This window comes from Theropithecus gelada, chromosome 6 (assembly GCF_003255815.1).
Source record: "Theropithecus gelada isolate Dixy chromosome 6, Tgel_1.0, whole genome shotgun sequence".
In the NCBI taxonomy this organism is placed as follows: domain Eukaryota; kingdom Metazoa; phylum Chordata; class Mammalia; order Primates; family Cercopithecidae; genus Theropithecus; species Theropithecus gelada.
Window position 1 is genome coordinate 134,949,102 of NC_037673.1, and position 23,327 is coordinate 134,972,428.

At 43.6% G+C, this 23,327-nt stretch overlaps 1 protein-coding gene and 2 non-coding genes across 3 annotated transcripts; all 3 read right to left on the minus strand.

Annotated features, from left to right (window-relative positions):
- Positions 1-886: 886 nt before the first annotated feature.
- HSPA9 (heat shock protein family A (Hsp70) member 9) lies at positions 887-23,327 on the minus strand. The gene is made up of 17 exons (XM_025386898.1): positions 22,529-23,327; positions 21,358-21,416; positions 21,059-21,146; positions 17,897-18,078; positions 15,896-16,020; positions 14,602-14,675; positions 14,408-14,514; positions 13,952-14,114; positions 13,585-13,677; positions 8,530-8,739; positions 6,195-6,422; positions 4,872-4,976; positions 3,852-3,969; positions 3,388-3,482; positions 2,709-2,801; positions 2,390-2,530; positions 887-2,061 (listed from the first exon to the last, which is right to left on the minus strand). The coding sequence occupies exons 1-17, from the start codon at positions 22,607-22,609 to the stop codon at positions 1,984-1,986; spliced, it is 2,040 nt and encodes a 679-aa protein (XP_025242683.1). The 5' UTR covers positions 22,610-23,327; the 3' UTR covers positions 887-1,983.
- LOC112627252 lies at positions 5,290-5,359 on the minus strand. Its single transcript, XR_003120100.1, has one exon. It is a non-coding gene; the product is annotated as a small nucleolar RNA SNORD63 (small nucleolar RNA).
- Positions 7,381-7,450, minus strand: LOC112627251. Its single transcript, XR_003120099.1, has one exon. It is a non-coding gene; the product is annotated as a small nucleolar RNA SNORD63 (small nucleolar RNA).

The window sequence follows — 23,327 nt, forward strand, 5'->3', positions numbered from 1 at the left end:
AATTTTACCCCAACAGCTTTCCCAGCAGTGGATTGTGGGTGGGATTTGGCCTCCATAATTGTGTGAGCCAGTATCTTATAGTAAATCTCATTCTAGATCTATATCCTATTGGCTCTATAGGGAATCTCCATATACCTTCTTGCTATTTATACTACTATGAGCTTTACTGATAGGTTACTGAAATACTGTTTCCGCTCATACCCAAGCAACTTCTCCCTCCTAATAGAACTCAAAGATATATTTTGCTTGGGAAATCTGGCTCCTCTCTCTGATGCCAAGGATGAATCTTAACTAATATAAGCCAGTAGTTCTCAACTGGAGTACTTTGCAAGTCCTGGAGGGCTTTTAAAGTTATCTTTAGGAGACAGCAGAGGCAGTATGCAAGGGCCAACCAGAAATGCTAAGTATCTTCTGACACACCAAATAACAATCCTTCATAATCCTACAATGTTCCCATTGAGTATTCATATGGTTGGAAACCTGAGCCTAGAATTTATTTTTCACATGAATCCCAAGAATCTTTTACATGGGTGTTAACAAGCACTGAATCTTCCAAAAATGTTGTCTAAATCACTTCCTTCATACTTGCAAATTGATTTCTTATACTGATTTTTGGAAATAATCTCATTTCTACATATTAAAAAACATTATACAAGGAGCCACTGTATCTGATATTCTAAGCCCATCTTGATAACGGACTCCTTTGAACATGGCATATGACATTAGTCCATGAAACATAAGGGAAATGTGCTGGGAGACTTTTGGGAAATCTTAACATTGAATAAAGATGTAGACTCCTTTCTGCTTAAGTTGTCAACACAGGATAATTAGAACTACATCAGAGAATTTGGGACAAGCCAGTACACTGAGGACAGAAAAGCAGAAATAGGCAAAGAAATCTGGGTTCCTGTTATTTTTGAGCCATAGAAATGATATCTTAGGACTTATTTCTAGATGCAGTTTCTTTAATGCAAGCCAATTCTGGTTATTTCTACTTGGAGCTGAAAGCAACCTGAAAATAGCCACCTTGGTTTTCATGTTAGAGATATAGAAACTTTCAAGATTCTAAATGTACCAAAGGTCTAAGGGGAGAAAATAAAATCCTTCAAACAAGATTTGCACATGCTGATACTGCTCATTATTTCATTATACCAGCCTTTCCAAATCTTGAATTTGCATTTTTAACCAGTGTTAGAGAATCGTGTATTTCCCTACTTGGGAAATATGGGAAACATGAACCACGTCATATTCCTGAAGCTAAATCTCAGGGCATCACCCCTCACAAACAAGAAATCAAGATGCTTTCTGTATTTATTAAAAAAAAAAAAAAAATCCAGAACGAGTAAGAGAACAATCATCAAGGATGTAGGTGCCAGACACAAGGCAGAGGTAGCTAGAAAAGTATGCCGTAGGGAAGTTAAGAGTCTAGCCTCATTCCTGCCTTGTTTTAATAGCTGTACCTAATATAAATAGCTAAGTTTTCCATTGTTCTAGATTCCTCTGCCCCATCTACAAACATGGCACAGCCAGCTTGACTTGTAAGGCCTCAGCTGAAGGACCCCATGTACACACAGGCCAATACAGCAGTACTAGGCTAACTAGAAGGATCTATCTCATCCCCATGTCGTCTCATTTCAAGTCTACGGATGACTACCTTAATTGTTGTGTGCGAGATGTTTTCACCCCTTGACACTTCAGCATAAAATAGTTAAATCTTTATAATGATCAATTCATCCTACCTCCTTTTACATGCAGCTGAAAAATGACAGGCTAGGGACATAGAACATTGTGAACTTTATACTGTTAGAATCACCGTCCATTAAATGATCACTAGCTAATGGTCACTAAATTTACAAATTAAGGAAATTATATATAGAATACTGCAAAAACACAGTAAAAAGACTGAAGTTTGCCCATTTCTGCTCAGGAAGTCTGTCCGCTCCTAAGCTTCACGTTGTCCTTCTGGCTTCAAAATTTCTGCTATTACTGTTTTTCCTCCTTTTGATCTTCCTTTTGTTCCCCAGTGCCAGAACTTCCAGAGCCTTCTCGCTCAGATGCCATCTGTTAAGAAAACATTTGAAAGCCACTCAGATTTAATGTTACGGCTAACCATTTGCTCTTTGTTGCACTCCAAGATGAGGGACCCACATATTCTTCATCATTCATATATATTCCACTCCCCCTCCCCGCTTTCTACCCTGCTTCTGGATTCCTTCCCTTTGACACTACCCCCAATGTCAAAATAGAGTCGAGACGGCAGGAGAATATCTCCAACTCTAATCTCACTTTCAATTCCACAAATGGCTATGGAGGGAGCCACCAGTAACGGTCAGAAAGAATAGTTCCATCAAGATCAAGTTAGGATCAAAATCCACTTCAGCCCTTGTACCTTTTTGTATGCCATTTCGAAGAGCTTCAATGATGCCTGCTGAAGAGAAGATGCTGCCTGTCTAATGTTTTCTCCTGTTTCACTGTCTTTTCTAGCCAGGAGCTCCCTCATTTTGGAAATCTCTTCTTTCAGCTTGTTGCACTTAAAAAAAGAAAAAAATCCTTACTTTTCCAGGTCTCCTGTACCATTACAAGTAGAAGTACTATTTAGAAACATTTTAAAATAATTAAACCCCTATCAAAATCCACAGAAAAATAAACTTCACTGCCTTTGGTAAAAATGTGTCCAACCTCTTGAGTTACTTTAAAATAGAACTCACCTCATCAGCAGGTAATTGGTCCTTGAATTCTTCCATCTTGGTTTCTGTGTCGTGAATGATTCCTTCAGCCATATTAACTGCTTCAACTCGTTCCTTAGATAAATTAGAAGTTTAAACGAAGACTTTCCAATCAACCAAAGTTTGCTGAATGTCTATACTCAGTAAGACAATAAGCTATGTGCTGCATACAGTTACAGAGTAAAAATAGAGTAAGGGAGAAATCAGAGCGGCTTTAGTCTGGGATGGCTTTGAGAGAGATTTGGGCTAGATTTTCTAACATCAGAATTGTGATGGAGAACAGAAGAAATAATAAAGGCACTGCACACATAAAGTATAAGCAACAGGGAAGGAAGAATAGATTGATCTTAGGTTTTCTCTTACCCACAACCTATGACATGTCCAAACTCTCCCACTTTCTTGTTCAAGTGATTCTCCTGCCTGAGCCTCCCAAGTAGCTGGGACTACAGGTGTGCACTACCATGCCCGGCTAATTTTTTTGTATTTTTAGTAAAGATGGGGTTTCACCATGTTGGTCAGGCTGATCTTGAACTCCTGACTTCAGTCGGCCCACCTTGGCCTCCCAAAGTGCTGGGATTATAGGAGTGAGACACCGCGCCCAGCCCCAAACTCAAGACCGAGCTTTACTAAGATTAAAGTTCAGAAGACAAAAAGTAATCACCTTCTTTCGCCGGTCTTCCTCAGCATATTTCTCTGCATTTTTAACCATATTTTCAATATCATCTTTGCTTAACCCACCAGAAGACTGGATTACAACTGTAGTAAAAAGAAGGCATTTCATTAATCCCCAGGTAAAGGTATATGCCTCTTCTTCCTCCATTGCATTAAGAGTACTCCAGCTCATAGCAGCCAATCTTGATACAAATTATGAAAAGGAGAAATAACTTTATAGTCCTATAAAGCAAAATGAAACCAAGGACCCAATACATACACAAACACCAACTGGCCTGTTTGCCCATGAAAACTTCAGCAATCCACAGGCTCAGTGCCTATTTGGGGGGAATAAACACTACACTTCTACAAGTGAATCTGACAACTGAGGGGCAAAGAGGACTCATCATCCTAAGAGGGTCTCTTCCCAAGACCTCCCTCACCTCACTCTTAGGGTCTGATAAAGTAACTTACTCTGCTGCTCACGTCCTGTGCCTTTATCTTTAGCAGAAACATGTACGATCCCATTGGCATCAATGTCAAATGTAACTTCAATCTGAGGAACTCCTCGAGGGGCTGGTGGAATTCCAATCTAAAATAAATGAATCCAGAGTAAGGTCCTCTTACAGAGGGGTCCAGTGCTATTATTTTCAAATCTATATGGTTTTATAGTAAACAAGTCACTTGGTTCCTGGGAAAAACAAGTGATTTAATGTACAAAAACACAGAGTTTATAAGCAACAGTAGTAGTTTGCTGCCTGAAATCAACCAGTTTTATACCAGTGAAATTTAGCTATAGCAAGTAACTATAATGGCTGTATGTACCTGTGGACACACTAAATGACAGACAGCAAACCTCCCTGCTATTATTCACCTCATCAATAACCAATAAGCAATGCTGATCAGAAACCAGTAACAATATCAAGTGTCTTTTAAATGAGTAGTCAGGAGTTTATGTCTGAGGAAATTCCTAAGGCACAAGGAAAAAGCAAGGCTTTCAGGTAAAAACTGATGCCATGGGTATCCAGTTGCACAAAGTGTCTGCATCCCCTCTTCTCAAGACTACTCGGCCGGGCGCGGTGGCTCAAGCCTGTAATCCCAGCACTTTGGGAGGCCGAGACGGGTGGATCACGAGGTCAGGAGATCGAGACCATCCTGGCTAACACGGTGAAACCCCGTCTCTACTAAGAAATACAAAAAAATAGCCGGGCGAGGTGGCGGGCGCCTGTAGCCCCAGCTACTCGGGAGGCTGAGGCCGGAGAATGGCGTGAACCCGGGAGGCGGAGCTTGCAGTGAGCTGAGATCCGGCCACTGCACTCCAGCCTGGGCGACAGAGCGAGACCCCGTCTCAAAAAAAAAAAAAAAAAAAAAAAAAAAAAAGACTACTCAGTATGTATGTGTATGCCAGCAGTTTATACTAATATTTTTATGGCTTAGGATATTATCTCACTTTACAGTGAAGGAGCCATAGTATTCAGGATTCACAATACCTACCAAAGTAAACTGTCCAAGGAGTTTGTTGTCTCCAGCCATCTCTCTCTCACCCTGACACACTTTAATTTCCACTTGCGTCTGACCATCAGCGGCAGTAGAGAATACCTAGGGAAAAAGAAAACCTCCTGGGTTGGCAATCTGATTAACCTATTCCCTTTCTATAGAAAAAATGAAAGCCAAAGGTTCACATTCCAAGATTGGAAGGCTCCTAATTCACAGTATGTTCAGAACAAAGGCTGATGTCTTTATAGGGAATAGGACTAGGAATAGTACAGCAAATGGGCATACAATAGCAATTGTTTCAGCTAAGAAAATGCATCTCCTAAGATGCAGCAATAGGAGAGAAGGCCTCAAAAAAGGAACTAAAATGTTGAAACATGCTCATCTGGGGAAACGGGATCAGAGAAAGAAGATGTATTGTGCTCAGTCACAGAGAGTCACCACATACTTTTCTTCAGAATGATGTGTTGACAAATACATCACTGCACAAATATACCAACAGCCATAGTTTTATGGAAAAACATCCACAAGATTAGGGAAGTCAGGAAATAATATATATACATATTTTTTGAGACAAGGCCTCACTTCATACTGTCACCCAGGCTGGAATGCAGTGGCATGACCTCAGCTCATTGGAGTCTCTGCCTCCCATGCTCAAGTGATCCACCCACCTCAGCCTCCTGAGTAGCTGGGACTACAGGTACACAGCACCATGCCCGGCTAATTTAACTTTTTGGAGAGAGGGAGTTTCACCATGTTACCCAGGCTGGTCTCAAACTCCTGAGCTCAGGCGATCCTCTCGCTACAGCCTTCCAAAGTGCTGGGATTACAGGTGTAAGCCACGGCGCCCAGCCAGAAATAATTCCTACTTCAAGAACAAGCCATGTCCAACCAAATAGCCCTGCTTGGATATCTCGGCACCCCCATACCACCCCCTTCATTCACTCATAAGAACACTCCCCTAAGTCTGGTCCAGACTATCCTTTTTACCGTCTTTGAGAACAGAAGACTACGGGGAATTCAGTCTCAAATGACTGAGATCCCTTTCAACAAATTATATTAATCCTGTGGAGGAGACTACTGATGTCCTTCCTATAAACATCACTACCAGCTAACACGTAAGAACTTTTCTGGTAGCAAAAACCAAAAAAAACCAAAAAAAACCCACATAGGATTCTCACCACCCACAGTTAACTATTTACTATTCTAAACAGCAAAACGAAAAACTGAAGTTTTCTAGAAAAAGCTCATGAAAGTGGCTGCAATCACATCCGTCATAGAACCTAAAACCCATGTGACAAGGTAGGAAGTGATAGCTCTTACCTGGCTCTTCTTGGTTGGAATAGTGGTATTCCTATTAATAAGTTTGGTAAAGACACCTCCTAGAGTTTCAATACCAAGAGACAGGGGAGTGACATCAAGGAGCAGCACATCTGTGACATCACCGGCCAACACACCTCCCTGAATGGCAGCTCCAATGGCCACAGCCTCATCAGGATTGACGGCTTTACTTGGGGCTCTGCCAAAAAGATCCTGCACAGTCTGCTGAACCTGAGCATCAAGGAAAAAGAACCTGTCAGCCCACACTTGGGAACTACCTGAGCAGAACAAAAGACAGCATACATGTCCTTCGGTCCCAGCCAAATCTCAAGACAGGCTAACTCAAATCTAAGAATGTTTATTCAAATGACCATTTCATAGTTGGGTTCCTGCTAATGATCTCGTAACATTCATACACTTTATACTTACAGGAGTATCTCCTTCATGACCCTTGTAAATCTGGGAAGGATTCTCCTAAGTTTTATTATCTGGTTTCCCATGTAACAGATTAAATCATTTGAAACAGAGGATGTAAGGCAAGGGGACTTAGAAGTCCACATCTTCTTGTATATTATCAACTAAAGACCAAATTATCATACGCAGCTGTAGTAATAATTTGCATTGTTAACGTGGGGCATGTTCTTCCCTTGTATTTATTAGTGATAAAGTTCCATTTGAATAGTATTGAGGATAATTTCTTTTTTTATTTTTCTTTTTGAGACGGAGTCTCACTCTGTGGCTCAGGCTGGAGTGCAGTGGCACTATCTCGGCTCACTGCCAGCTCCGCCTCCTGGGTTCACGCCATTCTCCTGCCTCAGCCTCCCAAGTAGCTGGGACTATAGGCGCCCGCCACCATGCCCAGCTAATATTTTGTATTTTTAGTAGAGATGGGGTTTCACCGTGTTAGCCAGGATGGTCTAGATCTCCTGACCTTGTGATCCGCCCACCTTGGCTTCCCAAAATGCTGGGATTACAGGCATGAGCCACTGCGCCTGGCCTCGGGGATCATTTACAGAGGCATCCACCTGGTCCAGGGCCTTGTTTGTTTCCAGGTTCATTTTTTTTTTTTTGCGTATTTCCTTAAGGTCATGTATTTCAATGGAAAAATTAAGAAAAAAACAAGGTCACTATCTTAGGCCCAAGATAATCCTATTTAGGCTACCAAGAAGAACTGCATCTTCAACAGGTTTGTGCTCAGTCATTATTTTTCCACATATGTTCTTTCAGAATGATGTGTTGAATAAAATACATCATCGCACAAATCTTTGTCGAAGAGATGCACTATGCTGCAAAGACACATGTACAAAGACGGTGGCTGGGGTGGGGGGAGCGTTATTACCAAGGTGTTTTTTTTTTTTTTTTTTTTTTTGAGACGGAGTCTTGCTCTGTCACCCAGGCTGGAGTGCAGTGGCCAGATCTCGGCTCACTGCAAGCTCCGCCTCCCGGGTTCACGCCATTCTCCTGCCTCAGCCTCCCGAGTAGCTGGGACTACAGGTGCCCACCACCTCGCCCGGCTAGTTTTTTGTATGTTTTAGTAGAGACGGGGTTTCACGGTGTTAGCCAGGATGGTCTCGATCTCCTGACCTCGTGATCCGCCCGTCTCGGCCTCCCAAAGTGCTGGGATTACAGGCTTGAGCCACCGCGCCCGGCCTATTACCAAGGTTTTATGCTGTCTCTGACCTCAAACGTTGTTTCAATCCTAAAAATTCTATGACTGAGTTCGGGATCCTCCCTGCTACTGCCCCTAAAGAAATTCTGCCCCTCCTAATTTTTCACACATATATATCTATCTATATCTATATTTTTGGAGACAGAGTCTTGCTCTGTCGCCCAGGTTGGAGTGCAGTGGCGCGATCTCGGCTCACTGTATTTTCTTTTTTTTGAGACAGGGTCACACTCTTGCCTGGGCTGAGTGCAGTGGCACGATCATGGCTCACTGCAGCCCCAAACTCACTCAAGTGACTGACCTTAGGGCTCAGGTGATTCTCCCAAGTAGCTGGGATTACAGGTATGTACCACCATGCCCAGCTAATTTTTTGTATTTTTGTCCAAAGGGGATTTTGCCATGTTGCTCAGGCTGGCCTGAAACTCTTGCAGACTCATGTGATCTGCCCACCTCAGCCTCCCAAAGTGTTGGGATTATAGACGTGAGCCACCATGCCCGGCCTATTCTTCAATTTTAACAAAACAAACAGAAAAGAATTCTTTAGTGAGGATATAATCTCATCTCCCTTTTAGGTCACCCCAGCGGAACAGGCCATATATTCATGGCACCTGTCCCAAGTACACACTATGTGCCAGTCCCCTCTCTCCATGACAGAATTCCATGGATCCATACCTTGGGCATCCTAGTCATGCCACCCACAAGAATCACTTCTCCTATGTCACTCTTGCTGACTTCTGCGTCTTGCATAGCTTTTTGGCATGGAGCGATAGTCCTCCTGATTAGATCAGTGACAATCCCTTCAAATTGAGCACGGGTCAACTTCATATTCAAATGCTTGGGTCCAGAAGAATCCATTGTAAGATAGGGCAAATTGATGTCAGTCTGCAAAGGAAATGTTTAATTGCATGTCAGTGAGCAGGCCAAATGACGGTTACATTTATTATTTCAACTAAGATATGACCATGCCCTAGGACAGAAGACTTGGAAAACCACAGGGAGGGTGAGACCTAATTTAAATGAATAGTCACCAAGAATACTTTTTTTTTTTTTGAGACAGAGTCTCACTCTATTGCCAGGCTGGAGTACAGTGGCATGATCTTGGCTCACTGCAACTTCCGCCTCCCAGGTTCAAGCAATTCTCCTGCCTCAGCCTTCCAAGTAGCTGGGACTACAGGCATGTGCCACCATGCCCGGCTAATTTTTGCATTTTTAGTAGATATGGCGTTTCACCATGTTGGCCAGGATGGACTCGATCTCTTGACCTCGTGATCCACCTGCCTTGGCCTCCCAAAGTGCTGGGATTACAGGTGTGAGCCACCATGCCCGGCCAAGAATAGTTACTCTTTAAGATGCAATGTTTTATCTCCCAAGAGATAAACACTATAGAATCTGTTTTAATGAAGTTTATAGTTATTAACAAGAATGCAGCAGATAAGCAGGAAAAAAATCCCCATTCAAGAGATAAAGAGCTATTCTGCCACTAAACACTCATTAGAACCACATTACTGATGTTTTCCTTCACCAAGTTTTAAAAATATCCCATGTAGGTGAAATGTCAAAGTTATTTTCTGAACCAAGTAACCTGCCATCAACCCTGGGCTCTGTTAAGTTCCAGGACATTTACAAGCGGTACGAAAGCTACAGACATACTCTCATTAATGTATGAGGACTGACTTGTATGGCCATCACATCCATGGACAGCAGCTGACAGTCACACCATGTAACATCCAGTATTTAATAAATCCCAAATCACAGTACAACATAGGATCTTACAATGTGTAACTAAGAAGAGTGAGATCTTAACCATCTTTCTTTAGAAGAAAGTATCCTAGACATTTCAATACTTAATAGAATTAACAGAGTTAACGCACCATCTGTAGAAGAGTGTTATCTAAATATTATTGACAATTTCTTATTTTACAAAATGTTGATTAACCAAATCAGAATACACAATTATTTAAATCAATGCTATCCAGTAGAATTTTCTGTGACAATGAAAATGCTACTTATGTTGCTCAATTCAGCAACCACTAACAACATGACTACTGAGCACCTGAAATAAGACTAGGGTAACTAAGAAATCTAATTTTAAATGTTGTTTAATTTTAATTAATTCAAAACCCACATTTGGCTATTATAGTAGCACAACTCTAAGCACTAAAAGCTAATGGCAACCTGAAAATCTTCAGCACTACTCTCAACTCTCTACAATGAGTCCAACATCCATCACAATGTTCTCTCCTTACCTCCTCTCTCAAACCCAACCACTTATGTCTCACACTCTCTTATCCAAGTCCTTTCTCAACACATGGTTACCAACACCCTCCCCACACCCACTCAGGCTGCCTTCTGCCCTTAACAATTCTCCACTCTACTCCAGCCAAAGGGCTTTTCACAAATCGACACATGACCATGTTACTATCCTCAACTCCTCTGGGGTTTGTATTTACTTATCTTGGGAGAGACGCCAAATCCCAAATCTATAAAGTCTCTAGTCCAAAGGTGTCCAATCTTTTGGCTTCCTTGGGCCACACATAAAATACATTAACACTAACAATAGCTGATGAGCTTAAAACAAAAAGCAAAACTCTCAATATTTTAAGAAAGTTTACGAATTTGTATTGGGCCGCATTCAAAGCCATCCTGGGCTGCAGGTTGGACAAGCCTGCTCTAACCTTATTTTCCATGCCCACCAACACCCGACCCCAATCTTCACTCTGCCCTTTTGGCCACTCTGGCCCTTTCTCAGGTCTTCACCTGAGAGCCTTACACTTAACCCATTTACACGTGCCCATTTATCTTTTTCTGATAAACTCATCTCTCAAATGCTATTCCTTTTTTTTTTTTGAGACGGAGTCTCGCTCTGTCGCCCAGGGTGGAGTGCAGTGGCCCGATCTCAGCTCACCGCAAGCTCCGCCTCCCGGGTTTACACCATTCTCCTGCCTCAGCCTCCCGAGTAGCTGGGACTACAGGTGCCTGCCACCTCGCCTGGCTAGTTTTTTGTATTTTTTAGTAGAGACGGGGTTTCACTGTGTTAGCCAGGATGGTCTTGATCTCCTGACCTCGTGATCTGCCTGTCTAGGCCTCCCAAAGTGCTGGGATTACAGGCTTAAGCCACCGCGCCCGGCCTCAAATGCTATTCTTGCTATGCTGAACACCTCTCTCAGGTACCTTCTTAGATTCTTTTTATTATTTTTATTTTTTGAGACAGAGTCTCATTCAGTTGCCCAGGCTGGACTGCCATCTGGGCTCACTGCAACCTCTGCCTCCTGGGTTCAAGCGATTCTCCTGCCTCAGCCTACTGAGTAGCTGGGATTACAGGCGCCCGCCACCACGCTTTGCTAATTTTTGTATTTTTAGTAGAGACAGGGATTCGCCATGTTGGCAAGGCTAGTTTTGAACTCCTGACCTCAAGTGATTCATTCACCTTGGCCTCCCAAAGTGCTGAGACTACAGACGTGAGCCACTGCACCCTGGCCCTTCTTAGATGATTTTTAAGAGACCTGCTCTGTCGCCCAGGTTGGGGTGCAGTGGCACAATCACAGCTCACTGCAGCCTCAAACACTTGGGCTCAAAGGATTCTTGTGCCTCAGTCTCCTGAGTAGCTGGGACTACAGGCATGCACCTGTGGTGAAGTGCACCACGCCCAGCTAGTTTTGTAGAGATGGGGTTCTCACTATTTTGCCCAGGCTGGTCCCCAACTCCTGAGCTCAAGTGATATTCCTGGCCCTGGCCACCCAAAGTACGGCCCCTTCTTAAATTATAAATATAATTGCCTTTTTACCACTTGTTACATTAATAGTAACTTACATTTAAGAGTATTCACAATTTCCTATGTTTTCCTAAGCGTGTAATATTTATGAACTTGGTAATGCTCAGAACTCTTAGGGGAGGAGTAAAGTACCAGTATTATCCTTATTTTGTAGATAAGTAACAGTAATGTTAATCCAAGATCCAAGATCACCAATTAATAAGCCACACAATGGGGACTCGAACCCCAGCAGAATGCCTGCAGAACCACCCTTAACCTTTACTTTGTATCACTTCTAGTTTAACATTTACTAATCTGTTCTAATTAATGTCCAGCTTTCCAAACCACAATATAATCTGCATGAGGGTAATAAACGCTAAGAATTTATTCTATACATTTAAAATCACCTATGCAAAACAATGTATGAGGATGCTCAATACATCTTGCTATAATAAACGCTGGAAAACAATCAAAATGTCTATCAATAGCATGCAGCCACACTAATTAAAACCAACCAATCTCTTCCAACACCCTGCATCCCCTACCCCAAATATAAAATCTTTGGGAAGAATTACAAACTATCTTCTGGCAGTGCCACATATTTCAACTTCAACCTTAACCAACGTTGCAATGTTCTGCCACTCCATGATAGCAGGGGCAAAGTAACATCAGCAAGACCATGCATGCGTGTGTATAACTATGTCATTCCTCACAGCCACTTAAAAAAACAAAATCCAGGTTTGACTGAATGTTCATTAGCAGCAACCACTTTACCAACACAATGACAATCATCATAAATACCTCTTCCTTTGTGGGTGATCAAAATAAAGGTATCACAGCTCTGCTCTTCCTACTGTCACCCAAGACACCGGAAAGAGATCTGCTGCTTTCTGTCTTTATGGGTCTCTAACACAGATCCAACATGGTTTATACAATTCTACTCTTGGTGGTGAAGTGAAGTTTCACCTCTCAGAACTGGAGCTAATCAAGCTGACAAACAAACTGAGTAAATCTGATGCTCACAGACGGAAACTTGAACAAGCTTCAGCTCATTTTCTAGACTGGTGGTTCAAATTATTGTCATTTTTTGAGACAGGGTCTCATCTGTCACCCAGGCTGGAATGAAATGGTGTGATCACAGCTCACTGCAGCCTCAACCTCCTGGGCTCAAACAATCCTCTTACCTTAGCCTCTGGAGTGGCTGAGACTACAGCTGTGTAGACTATGACCAGGTAATTTTTCAAATTATTTATTAAGTGAGAGACAATTAGCCGGGCTCAGTGGCTCATGCCCGTAATCCCAGCACTTTGGGAGGCCGAGGCAGGTTAATCACCTGAGGTCAGGAGTCCAAGGACCAACCTGACCAACATGGCAAAACCCTGTCTATACTAAAAATACAAAAATTAGCCAGGCATGGTGGTGCACACTTGTAATCCCAGCTACTCGGGAGGCTGAGGCAGGAGAAATCGCTTGAACCCAGGAGGCAGAGATTGTGCTGAGCCGAGATCGCCGCACCATTGCACTCCAGCCTGGGCAATAGGAGCAAAACTCCATCTCAAAAAAAAAAAAAAAAAAAAAAGACACGCAGAGACTCTCCAATTCACAAGGAGAGGTTATTTAATACTGTCAGTTAAGAGAGCAGTTTCTCCAAGCTAGTAATTCTAGTTTTAAACACTGCCAGAGCAGGTTTTCAAATAAATGTGTTTAACTGAAAAGCAAACAAGTATACCCAGCATCATTCATATATTATTTAGCTCCAGTATATGTACCTGATTTGGGTGGTTAAAAAAATTTCAGCTCATAAAGAAACTGAACACCTTACTGTTCCTGTGCTCACGACAAAGGTCTCTAGAAATCAGAAAATTGAAAAAACAAACGAAAAAACTCAACTGACATTAGGCCAATTAGAAAATACTATTTAAATAAACTCTGGCTGAAAATACCCATCAAGACCGCTCAAATCTTTCGTGTCTCACCTGCACAGATGAGGAGAGTTCACATTTAGCCTTTTCAGCAGCTTCCCGTACCCTCTGAAGTGCCATGTTGTCTTTAGTCAAATCAACCCCTGTCTATAAAGTGAAGACATTGAACACCAGCATTAGTGAGGTAATAAATTTAAACTGCAGTAATAAGTTGGAACAACACAAAATGGAATCATAACCTTTATATACAAGATGATTACTTTTTATTACCCTTAATGTGTGGGGAAAAAATATTCTGAAAAGAGTATCTGTGTCTAGAATAAGGGGGTTGAACTGAACTCGTAAACAAAGCAAAGAGCAATCTGAACAAACAAATTCTCAATATCCTAACATCTACACATTAACCACATTGGTAACTCACCTCTCTCTTGAACTCCTTCACAATGTGCCGTAGCAAGGCCTGGTCAAAGTCTTCCCCACCTAAGAAGGTGTCCCCATTTGTGGATTTCACCTCAAATACTCCTTTCTGAATTTCCAGGATAGAAATATCAAAAGTTCCACCACCTAAATCATATACAGCAATGCTGTAAATGATTTGTGAAAGAAAGAAAGAAATCCTTAAGGAACAAAACCTATCACCAGAATATAAATTTCAATAACCAAATACAGATAATCTAATCTTTTCCCTGAGGAATATACTAGTTAAATTACCATGGCCCAAAAGAAAACAAAGGAATGGTTTTGAAATAAAAAAAAAATGATCATACAAACTTAAAATCAGTAAAAGCACTATTTAAATAAAAGGCTCAATCACTAAGAAATCAAGTGACACTTTAGTTTCACACATCCAGGTAAGAAATTTATAGCATAAACTTACACTTTGTCTTCTGATTTGTCTAGACCATAGGCAAGAGCAGCAGCTGTGGGCTCATTAATCACCCGAAGCACATTCAGTCCAGATATCTGGCCAGCATCTTTAGTGGCCTAGAGAAAACAAAGAGAAAAGCATTTTTGTACCTTTCCATCCCAGGCACGTTACTTTTTGTGAATAAGAATGCTAATTGACCTTACCTGTCTCTGCGAGTCATTGAAATAAGCTGGGACTGTGATCACAGCATTTTTTGCTGTGTGCCCCAAGTAATTTTCTGGAAAAGAATGAAATTCAATCATGGAATTCTGTCAGAACAGAATTATTAACATAGCCCAACAACCTGTGTCATCCTTTTGGAGCCACAGACAATATTCATCAGTCTTTTGACAAGTGACCTAATATGTCTTTGCAGGAAAACACCCCAAGTAAATATACTGCTTAAAAACCCAAGATCGGGCCGGGCACAGTGGCTCACATCTGTAATCCCAGCATTTTGGGAGGCTGAGGCGGGCGATCACCTGAGGTTGAGAGTTTGAGACCAGCCTGACCAATATGGAGAAACCCCATCTCTACTAAAAATACAAAATTAGCCGGGTGTGGTGGCACATGCCTGTAATCTCAGCTACTCGGGAGGCTGAGGCAGGAGAATTGCTTGAACTCGGGAGGGGGAGGTTGCAGTAAGACAAGATCGCGCCATTGCACTCTAGCTTGGGCAACAGAGCGAGACTGTCTCAAAAAAAACCACAACAAAAACCCAACAAACCCAAGGCTGGCCGGCTGGGCACGGTGGCTCATGCCTGTAATCCCAGCACTTTGGGAGGCTGAGGCGGACGAATCACCTGATCTGTCGGGAGTTCGAGACCAGCCTGACCAACATGAAGAAACCCCGTCTCTTTACTAAAAATACAAAAGTGGCTAGGCATGATGGCACATGCCTGTAATCCCAGCTACGCCAGGTGGAAGGCAGGAGAATCGCTTGAACCCAGGAGGTGGAGGCTTTGGTGAGCCGAGTTCACGCCACTGCACTCCAGCCTGGACAACAAGAGCAAAACTCCGTCTAAAAAAAAACAAAAAAACAAAAAAACAAAACCCAAAACCCAAAACCCCTAGGATCAGTCTTTCAACATTTTAGTGAAGGTTCACTAAACTACAATGACCTTTAGACTTATAACAGCCACTTCAAATAAGAAGTTCTAATTTATACCTAACAGGGACAAAAGCTTAATGTGTAGTCTTGTGGCTTTCAATATAGATAGAACATACCCCCTACTGGAAAAAAAGAAACAAGCCAGCCACCATTAGTGAGATTTGAAGATAAATTCATCTGCAGGGAAAGCATGAAGTGTAACACAGTTTTGCCATTCCTAGGTTTTCTATACAAAAGGGACCACAGATTCATCTACAGGATGCTGGGGCACAGGGTGCTAGTGATCTCACAGGAATCATTCTGTTCTTAGAACTTTCCCAGATGTGAACTAAACCCACTCAACTCACCTGCAGTCTCTTTCATCTTCATCAACACAAATGCTCCAATCTGACTTGGAGAATACAGCTTCCCATGAGCCTCAACCCAGGCATCACCATTGGAGGCACGGACAATTTTAAAGGGAACATTTTTACTGTAAGAACAAAAATTCTATTAGAGAAAACTAGCCTGAACAACCTCATATGACAAAATTACCACACACCATGAACATCCATCTTCCACCCCAAGAGACTCATTCATGGCCAATAAATGACAGTTTGTGAAATTTTTCAGAAAGCAATCACTAACGTGGTTTATGAGGATTACACGGCAAAATGAAATGAAGTAAATAAATAAAAATAAAGCAATCATTAACGTAGAAAAACATCACAATGAAACCTCAACATTTTTTACTTAGCACCCCAGGCAGAAGATTTTTGCAGCCACTTTACAATAATTTGACGATGAAACCGTTACTGTATGATCCAGCAATTCTACTATTTAAGAGAAATGGAAACATTTATGTCTACACAAAAACTTGTACACAAATGTTTAAGGCAGCATTATTTCTAATAGCCAAAAAGCAGAAACAGCTCAAATGTCCATCACTTGACAAACGGATAAACAAAATGTGTTATATGTCCATACAGTATAGTATTATTTGGCCATAAAAAGGAATGCAGTACTGACACATGCTGCAACATGGATGAACCTTGAAAACAAGCTAAGTGAAAGAGGCCAGTCAGAGAAGTCCACGCGACTCCTTGCATACAGAATTCATATTCTACTCAAGCTCAATAAAGCTGTTTAAAGTTTTAAGTGTTTATATATAGAAAGACACACACATACACTCTCTTGCCTCGTTGGCCTACATGGTCTTAAACTCTTAGCCTCAAACAGTCCTTCTGCCTCTGCCTCCTAAAGTGCTAGGATTACAGAGATGAGCCACTACTCCAGGCCTAAAAAATTTTGTATACAACAGGAAGCTCTACCTATGCTTCTAGTGCTTTTTTTTTTTCAGACAGGGTTTCATTGCTATTACTCAGACTGGAGTACAATGGCATGGTCTTGGCTCACTGGAACTGCCGTCCCCCAACGCTCGAGCCTCACTAATAGCTGGGACTACAGGCCCGCACCACCGAGCTCAGCTCGTTCTGTATTTTTTGCAGAGGCGGCTTTTCCCCAAGTCTCGAACTCCTGAGCTCACCTCAGCCTCCCAAAGTGTTAGGATTACAGGTGTGAGCCAACCCCATCTAGCCTCTAGTATGTCTATTTTAGAAAAAAGTAGGCTGGGCATGGTGGCTCACGCCTGTAATTCCAATACTTAGGGAGGCTGGGGTGGGAGGGTCAATTGAGTCCAGAATTTCAACACCAACTTGGGCAACATAGTGAGACGCGTCTCTATTTTGGGGGCCGGGGGGTTAGAAAAAAAGAAAAATCAAGTTTTTTCCTGTACTGGATCAACACATGATAGAACCTGTGCCATTTCTGCTGTATGTATTCAACACTGAACTATGTGGTTTAGGAATGCTTTGCAAATTTTCATATATCATGTCAATACATAACAAAGACCTAATCTGTAAAGACAAAAATGATTTTTTTTTTGAGCAGCCCAGGCTAGAGTGCAATGGCAGTGATCTCAGCTCACTGCAACCACTCCTGGGTTCATGCGATTCTCCCGTCTCAGCCTCCCGAGTAGCTGGGATTACAGGCACCACCATCATGCCCAGCTAATTTTTGTATTTTAGTAGAGACAGGGTTTCACCATGTTGGCCAGGCTGGTCTTGAACTCCTGATCCCAAGTGATCCGCCCACCTTGGCCTCCCAAAGCGCTAGGATTACAGGCATGAGCCACTGCACCCGGCCAAAAATGAGTTTTTTAAAGAAATTACCCTTTTGGCAGTGGTATAGATTTCCCCTAGGGACAGTAAGTAAAACGACTAGGGTAAGGTGCTCCAGGGATCCTAATCAACATGCTGAGGCTCTTCTGTGTAGCCCTTGCAAGTAACTGCGCTTTTGCTACTACTCACATGTCTTTCTGTACTTCAGGATCATCATATCGCCGGCCAATAAGACGTTTGGTAGCATAAAATGTATTGTTTGGGTTGGTGACAGCCTGTCGCTTGGCCGGCATTCCGACAAGTCGCTCACCATCTGCTGTAAAGGCCACAACTGAAGGGGTGGTTCTGGCACCTTCGGCATTCTCCAGCACCTAAACTCCCAAAATGTGACAGAGAATAAGTTTGTAGTTATCACTGGTATCTTTTTTGAGACAGAGTCTCACTCTGTCGCGAAGGCTGGAGTACAATGGCACAATCTTGGCTCACTGCAACCTCTGCATCCTGGGTTCCAGTGATTCTCCTGTCTCAGCTTCCCTAGTAGCTGGGACTATAGGCGTGCACCACCACGCCCAGCTAATTTTTTGTTATTTTTTAGTAGAGACGGGGTTTCACCATTTTGGCCAGGCTGGTCTTGAACTCCTGACCTCAGGCGATCGCCCGCCTCAGCCTCCCAAAGTGTTGGGATTACAGGCGTGAGCCACTGCGCCCAGCTTATCACTGGTATCTTTGCAGCAATCATTTAAGACACAAAAACAGCTCCCAAATTATGAAACAAATGTGCATGAACAATACTGGGCACGCTTTACTGCTGACAGTTAATGAACAGCAGATATTTAACATATCTTTAGTCCTTTACTTTCAAACTACTTTTTTTTTTTTTTTTTTTTTTTTTAAGATGGAGTCTTGCTCGTCATCCAGGCTGGAGTGCAGTGGTGCGATCTTGGCTCACTGTAAACTCCGCCTCTTGGGTTCAACTCTCCTGCCTCAGCCTCCCGAGTAGCTGGGATTACAGGTGCCTGCCACCATGCCCAACTAATTTTTTTTGTACGTTTAGTAGAGATGGGGTTTCGCCAAGTTGGTCAGCTGCTCACCTCGGCCTCCCAAAATGTTGGGATTATAGGCGTGAGGTACTGCCTGGCTTTTTTTTTTTTTTGAGACAGAGTCTCACCTGTCACCTAGGCTGGAGCGCAGTGGCACTGTCACAGCTCACTGCAGCCTTGACCTGCCAGGCTCAGCTGATCCTCCCACCTTAGCCTCCAGAGTAGCTGGGATCACACGTGCATACCATTGTGCCTGGCTAATTTTTTGTAGCCCGGGTCTTCAAAAGTGTTTTGCTATGTTGCCCAGGGTGATCTTCAACTCTGACTCAAGTGACCTCCCAAAGTGTTGAGTCCCAAGTACGACTCAACAGGCTTGGCCCTGATTTACATTTTAAAAGCTGTTTTGGTTGCTTTTAAGACTCTTGGGCCGGGCGCGGTGGCTCAAGCCTGTAATCCCAGCACTTTGGGAGGCCGAGACGGGCGGATCACGAGGTCAGGAGATCGAGACCATCCTGGCTAACACAGTGAAACCCCGTCTCTACTAAAAATACAAAAAACTAGCCGGGCGAGGTGGCGGGCGCCTGTAGTCCGAGCTACTCCGGAGGCTGAGGCAGGAGAATGGCGCAAACCCGGGAGGCGGAGCTTGCAGTGAGCTGAGATCCGGCCACTGCACTCCAGCCCGGGCTACAGAGCAAGACTCCGTCTCAAAAAAAAAAAAAAAAAAAGACTCTTGATAGGTGAACCTTTGTAGTGCTGATAATTGTATGTATCTAACTTCCCAGAAAAGGATTTAAATGTGGTATAGAGGTAGGCTACTAATTTACTATTAAGAGGGGTGGGAATGGCTTGCACTGTTTGGTTACTCTGGTAACCACCAAAGTGCTGCACTTTCTAAACTGAACCAAAGTTGGAGGTGCAGAGACAGACTAGAAGTGGAGCTTCACATGTGAAGTAATGCATGTTGTTCACTGGAGCAGGCTATTCCTTTTGAAGCCTCCTTACTCTATATATTGAACTTTTATTCCTATTGGGTTCTTAGCAAGATTTAGAGCACCGGGAATTCTTGACTCTTGCTTCTTCCATTCATGGCCTCTTTTGCTCTCATGCTTCCTCTTTCCCCCATCTCCTCTTCTGAAATCACCTGAACTGTCTATGGTCTTCTTATCCCACTTGTTTGGCACCGAGATTATTCCTTCTCTTGGCCCTAATTTGTGCTTCTTAGCATTTTTCCTGTATGCCTGAAATCTGTGGCCAACCCCCCCAAAAATTTAGAAGTAGATATAATTCTCCATGTGGAAGTAACATTGGGTCCCAATATTGGGTATGAAAAACCTGATCTATAGTCTTTTCTTTTCTTTTGAGACAAAGTCTCGCTCTGTCACCCAGGCTGGAGTACAGTGATGTGATCTTGGCTCACTGCAACCTCTGCCTCCTAGGTTCAAGTGATTCTCCTGCCTCAGTCTCCTGAGGAGCTGGGATTACAGGTGCTGGCCACCACGCCTGGCCTTTTTTTTTTTTTGAGATGGAGTCTCGCTCTGTCGCCAGGCTGGAATGCAGTGACACAATCTTGGCTCACTGCAACCTCCGCCTCCCGGGTTCAAGCGATTCTCCTGCCTCAGTCTCCTGAGTAGCTGGGACTACAGGTGTGTGTCACTATGCCCAGCTAATTTTTGTATTTTTAGTTGAGACAGGTTTCACCATGTTGGCCAGGATGGTCTCGATATCTTCACCTTGTGATCCACTGTGCCCGGCCAATTTTTTGTATTTTTAGTAGAGACGGGGTTTCACCATGTTGGCCAGGCTGGTCTTGAACTCAGGACCTCAGGTAATCCGCCCCCCTTGGCCTCCCATGGTGCTGGGACTGCAGGCGTGAGTCATTATGCCTGGCCAGCCTTAATCTATAGTCATGTTTTTGTTGTTTTAGTTAAATGTAGTTTCAGGTCAGGCTCAGTAGTTCATGCCTGTAATCCCAGCACTTTGGGAGGCCAAGGCGGGCGGATCACTTGAGTTCGAGACCAGCCTGGCCAACACAGTGGAACTGTCTCTACTAAAAATACAAAAACTCAGCCAGGAATGGTGGTTCACGCCTGCATTCCCAGCTATGTGGCCAAGGCAGGAGAACTGCATGAACCCAGGAGGCAGAGGTTGCAGTGAGCAGAGATCGTGCCACTGCACTCCACCCTGAGCTATAGAGACCATCTCCCCCCCACCAAAAAAAAGCAAATCAGGTTCTCAAATTCTTTAACTAAGGAAAACACCACAGAATTCTGGATAGGTTCTGGATAGGGTACTAGTTACCAATCATGCTCACCTTTGCTTGTTTACCTTCCATAACTGCCACGCAGGAGTTGGTAGTACCCAAATCAATACCAACAACTGCCCCCTTGATTGCTTCTGATCTGTAAGACATTTAGAACAATGTCACAGCTATTGTTATCTTGATAGACCAAAGTCACTTAAAGATAATATTTAATTGGAAAATTAACAGTGGTATACTACATAATCTCTAATACAGATAAATTAGAGAAGAATAGTTAATCACAAATGTAGAAAACACTGCTATGAAGTTTAATATGTATTCCCTCTCAAAGGAAATGAAATTATACTTACGCATAATCCCGCCTCGAAACAATTCTAAAAGCCTCATGACTAAGGCCATTCCAGCCATCCTAAAAAAGAAAAAAACTGACTCAGTCACCAACCAATGTGTATCCTGAGAGGAAAAAAAGAAAACTTGGGCTCATTTAGCATATAAAATACGTTAAGCTACTAAAACAGTAAATATTAAAGTTTCCCAAATAAGTAAGATAAAAAAAAGGTAAATAAAAGATGGCCTTAGAATCACATTACAATAGGATTTCTCAACCATGGCGCTATTAATTTTGGGCCAAATCTTTGTTGTGGGGGCTGTTCTGTGCATTGTAAGATATACAGCAGCATCCCTGGCCTCTACATCCTAGAAACCAATAAGAACCCCAGTAAGTTAGCGACAACCTAAAATATCCACAGACATTGCCAGATGTCCCCTGGGGGAAAACACTTCCCCTGACCTTGCCATGCAATTAGTTTAAGAGAACTAGGATTACTAAGTCTTTTAAAAAGAAAAATTAAGTAGTGGCCTTCCACTAGGATAAAAGATCTTTATCACGATTTAACTTCAGGCTCCTTCCAAGCCTTTCTTAATGCCCATATACAATTCCTATTCTCCAAAGTATTTATCTTTTATTTTAGAGAACAAGTAACCACTCCATAGCTTTTTTTCCGCCCCCCGATCTGCTTTTTGTCCTTAAGTAACAAACGAGTACAATCTTACACCACCGATTTTGAGAAAATGTTGCTAAGCACAAAAACTGGAGTTTTATTTCCGACTCAGGACTTTCTTATCTTACTTCACCTTATTAACGAGATCCTTACACATTCCGTATTCCGTAGAGGAGCCGAAAACAAAACTGAAAATAGCGGCTTTCCTAATAGACTGCATCCCTCACTCCCAAGGCCAAATCTTTCCATTCAGCCACAGAACGAGCCATCAAGACCACTACCTGGTAATTTTGAGATGATACTCTAGATCGCGAGGGGTGTGACTCAGCAGGGCCTAAGCCGGAGGCAAAACCTTCCGCAAAATCTTGAGCCGGCAGCGCTAGCTACGGAAGGTCCGTCACCTTCCTTGCCGCCTGACCTATCCCGGAGAATTCAAACCCTAAAGGGCGCGCAGCCTGCCGCACCGAGGCCCGAGGCCCGAGGCCGTGACCCCATTCGGGAAGGTCCGACAGTTCCTCACCTGGTGGCGGGCGGCCGTAGGGCCCCGGGAGGCTGCGGCTCCCACGAGACGGGCTGCTGCAGCTCGGCTGGCGCTTATCATGGCGGATAGATAGAGGAGTACGAGGCAGCAAACAGGCGCTCAGACGGCCGGGAGCTGCGCGGTGCGGTGGCGGCAGCGCTTCTGGAAACCTCCAACCACGTGGGGTGAGGGGCGGGGGTTGATCACTGCGGCCCAGAGGCCCGCTCTTCCGCTGAGGCGCCGCCCGCGCCGCCTGACCAGAGGATACTCGACTGCGGCTCCCGGAGCCAGGGCGTACAGGTAATATGCTCCGCAGCATGATGGTTGGAGAACGCCTGCCCTCCCATCCCGGCTGCGGCGGCTCTGGGCCACAAAGAGTCCAGGGGAGGAAGAGGGGTATGAAGGCGGCACCTCGGACAGCCCTGGTCCTCAGCGACAGGAAAGACTCAAGGTCACACGGGATAAATTGCGAACCGATTACAGTCTTCTTGCGTCAGTTGCGCGGAAGGAGGAGCCTGTTGCGCCTGCGCAATAGGCATCCCGCTAAGAAGCTGGAGCGCATGTGCCCAGGGAGTGGCGGAAAACGTGGGTGGAGACTAACTACATCGCTCATTGGGTGCTTGAGCGCACGCCAGCGTTGCCTGGGGCGAGCCCGGGCGCGTGCACATGCCGCGGGCGTGAAAGTGTTCCCCCCTCTCGCTCTTGGAGGATGGCGCCATCTTGTCTTGTGGCTTTGTTAAGTGAGGACGTCAGTACTTTTGTTGCTTGGTGCCGCCCGTTGTTCACAACTTGAAATATG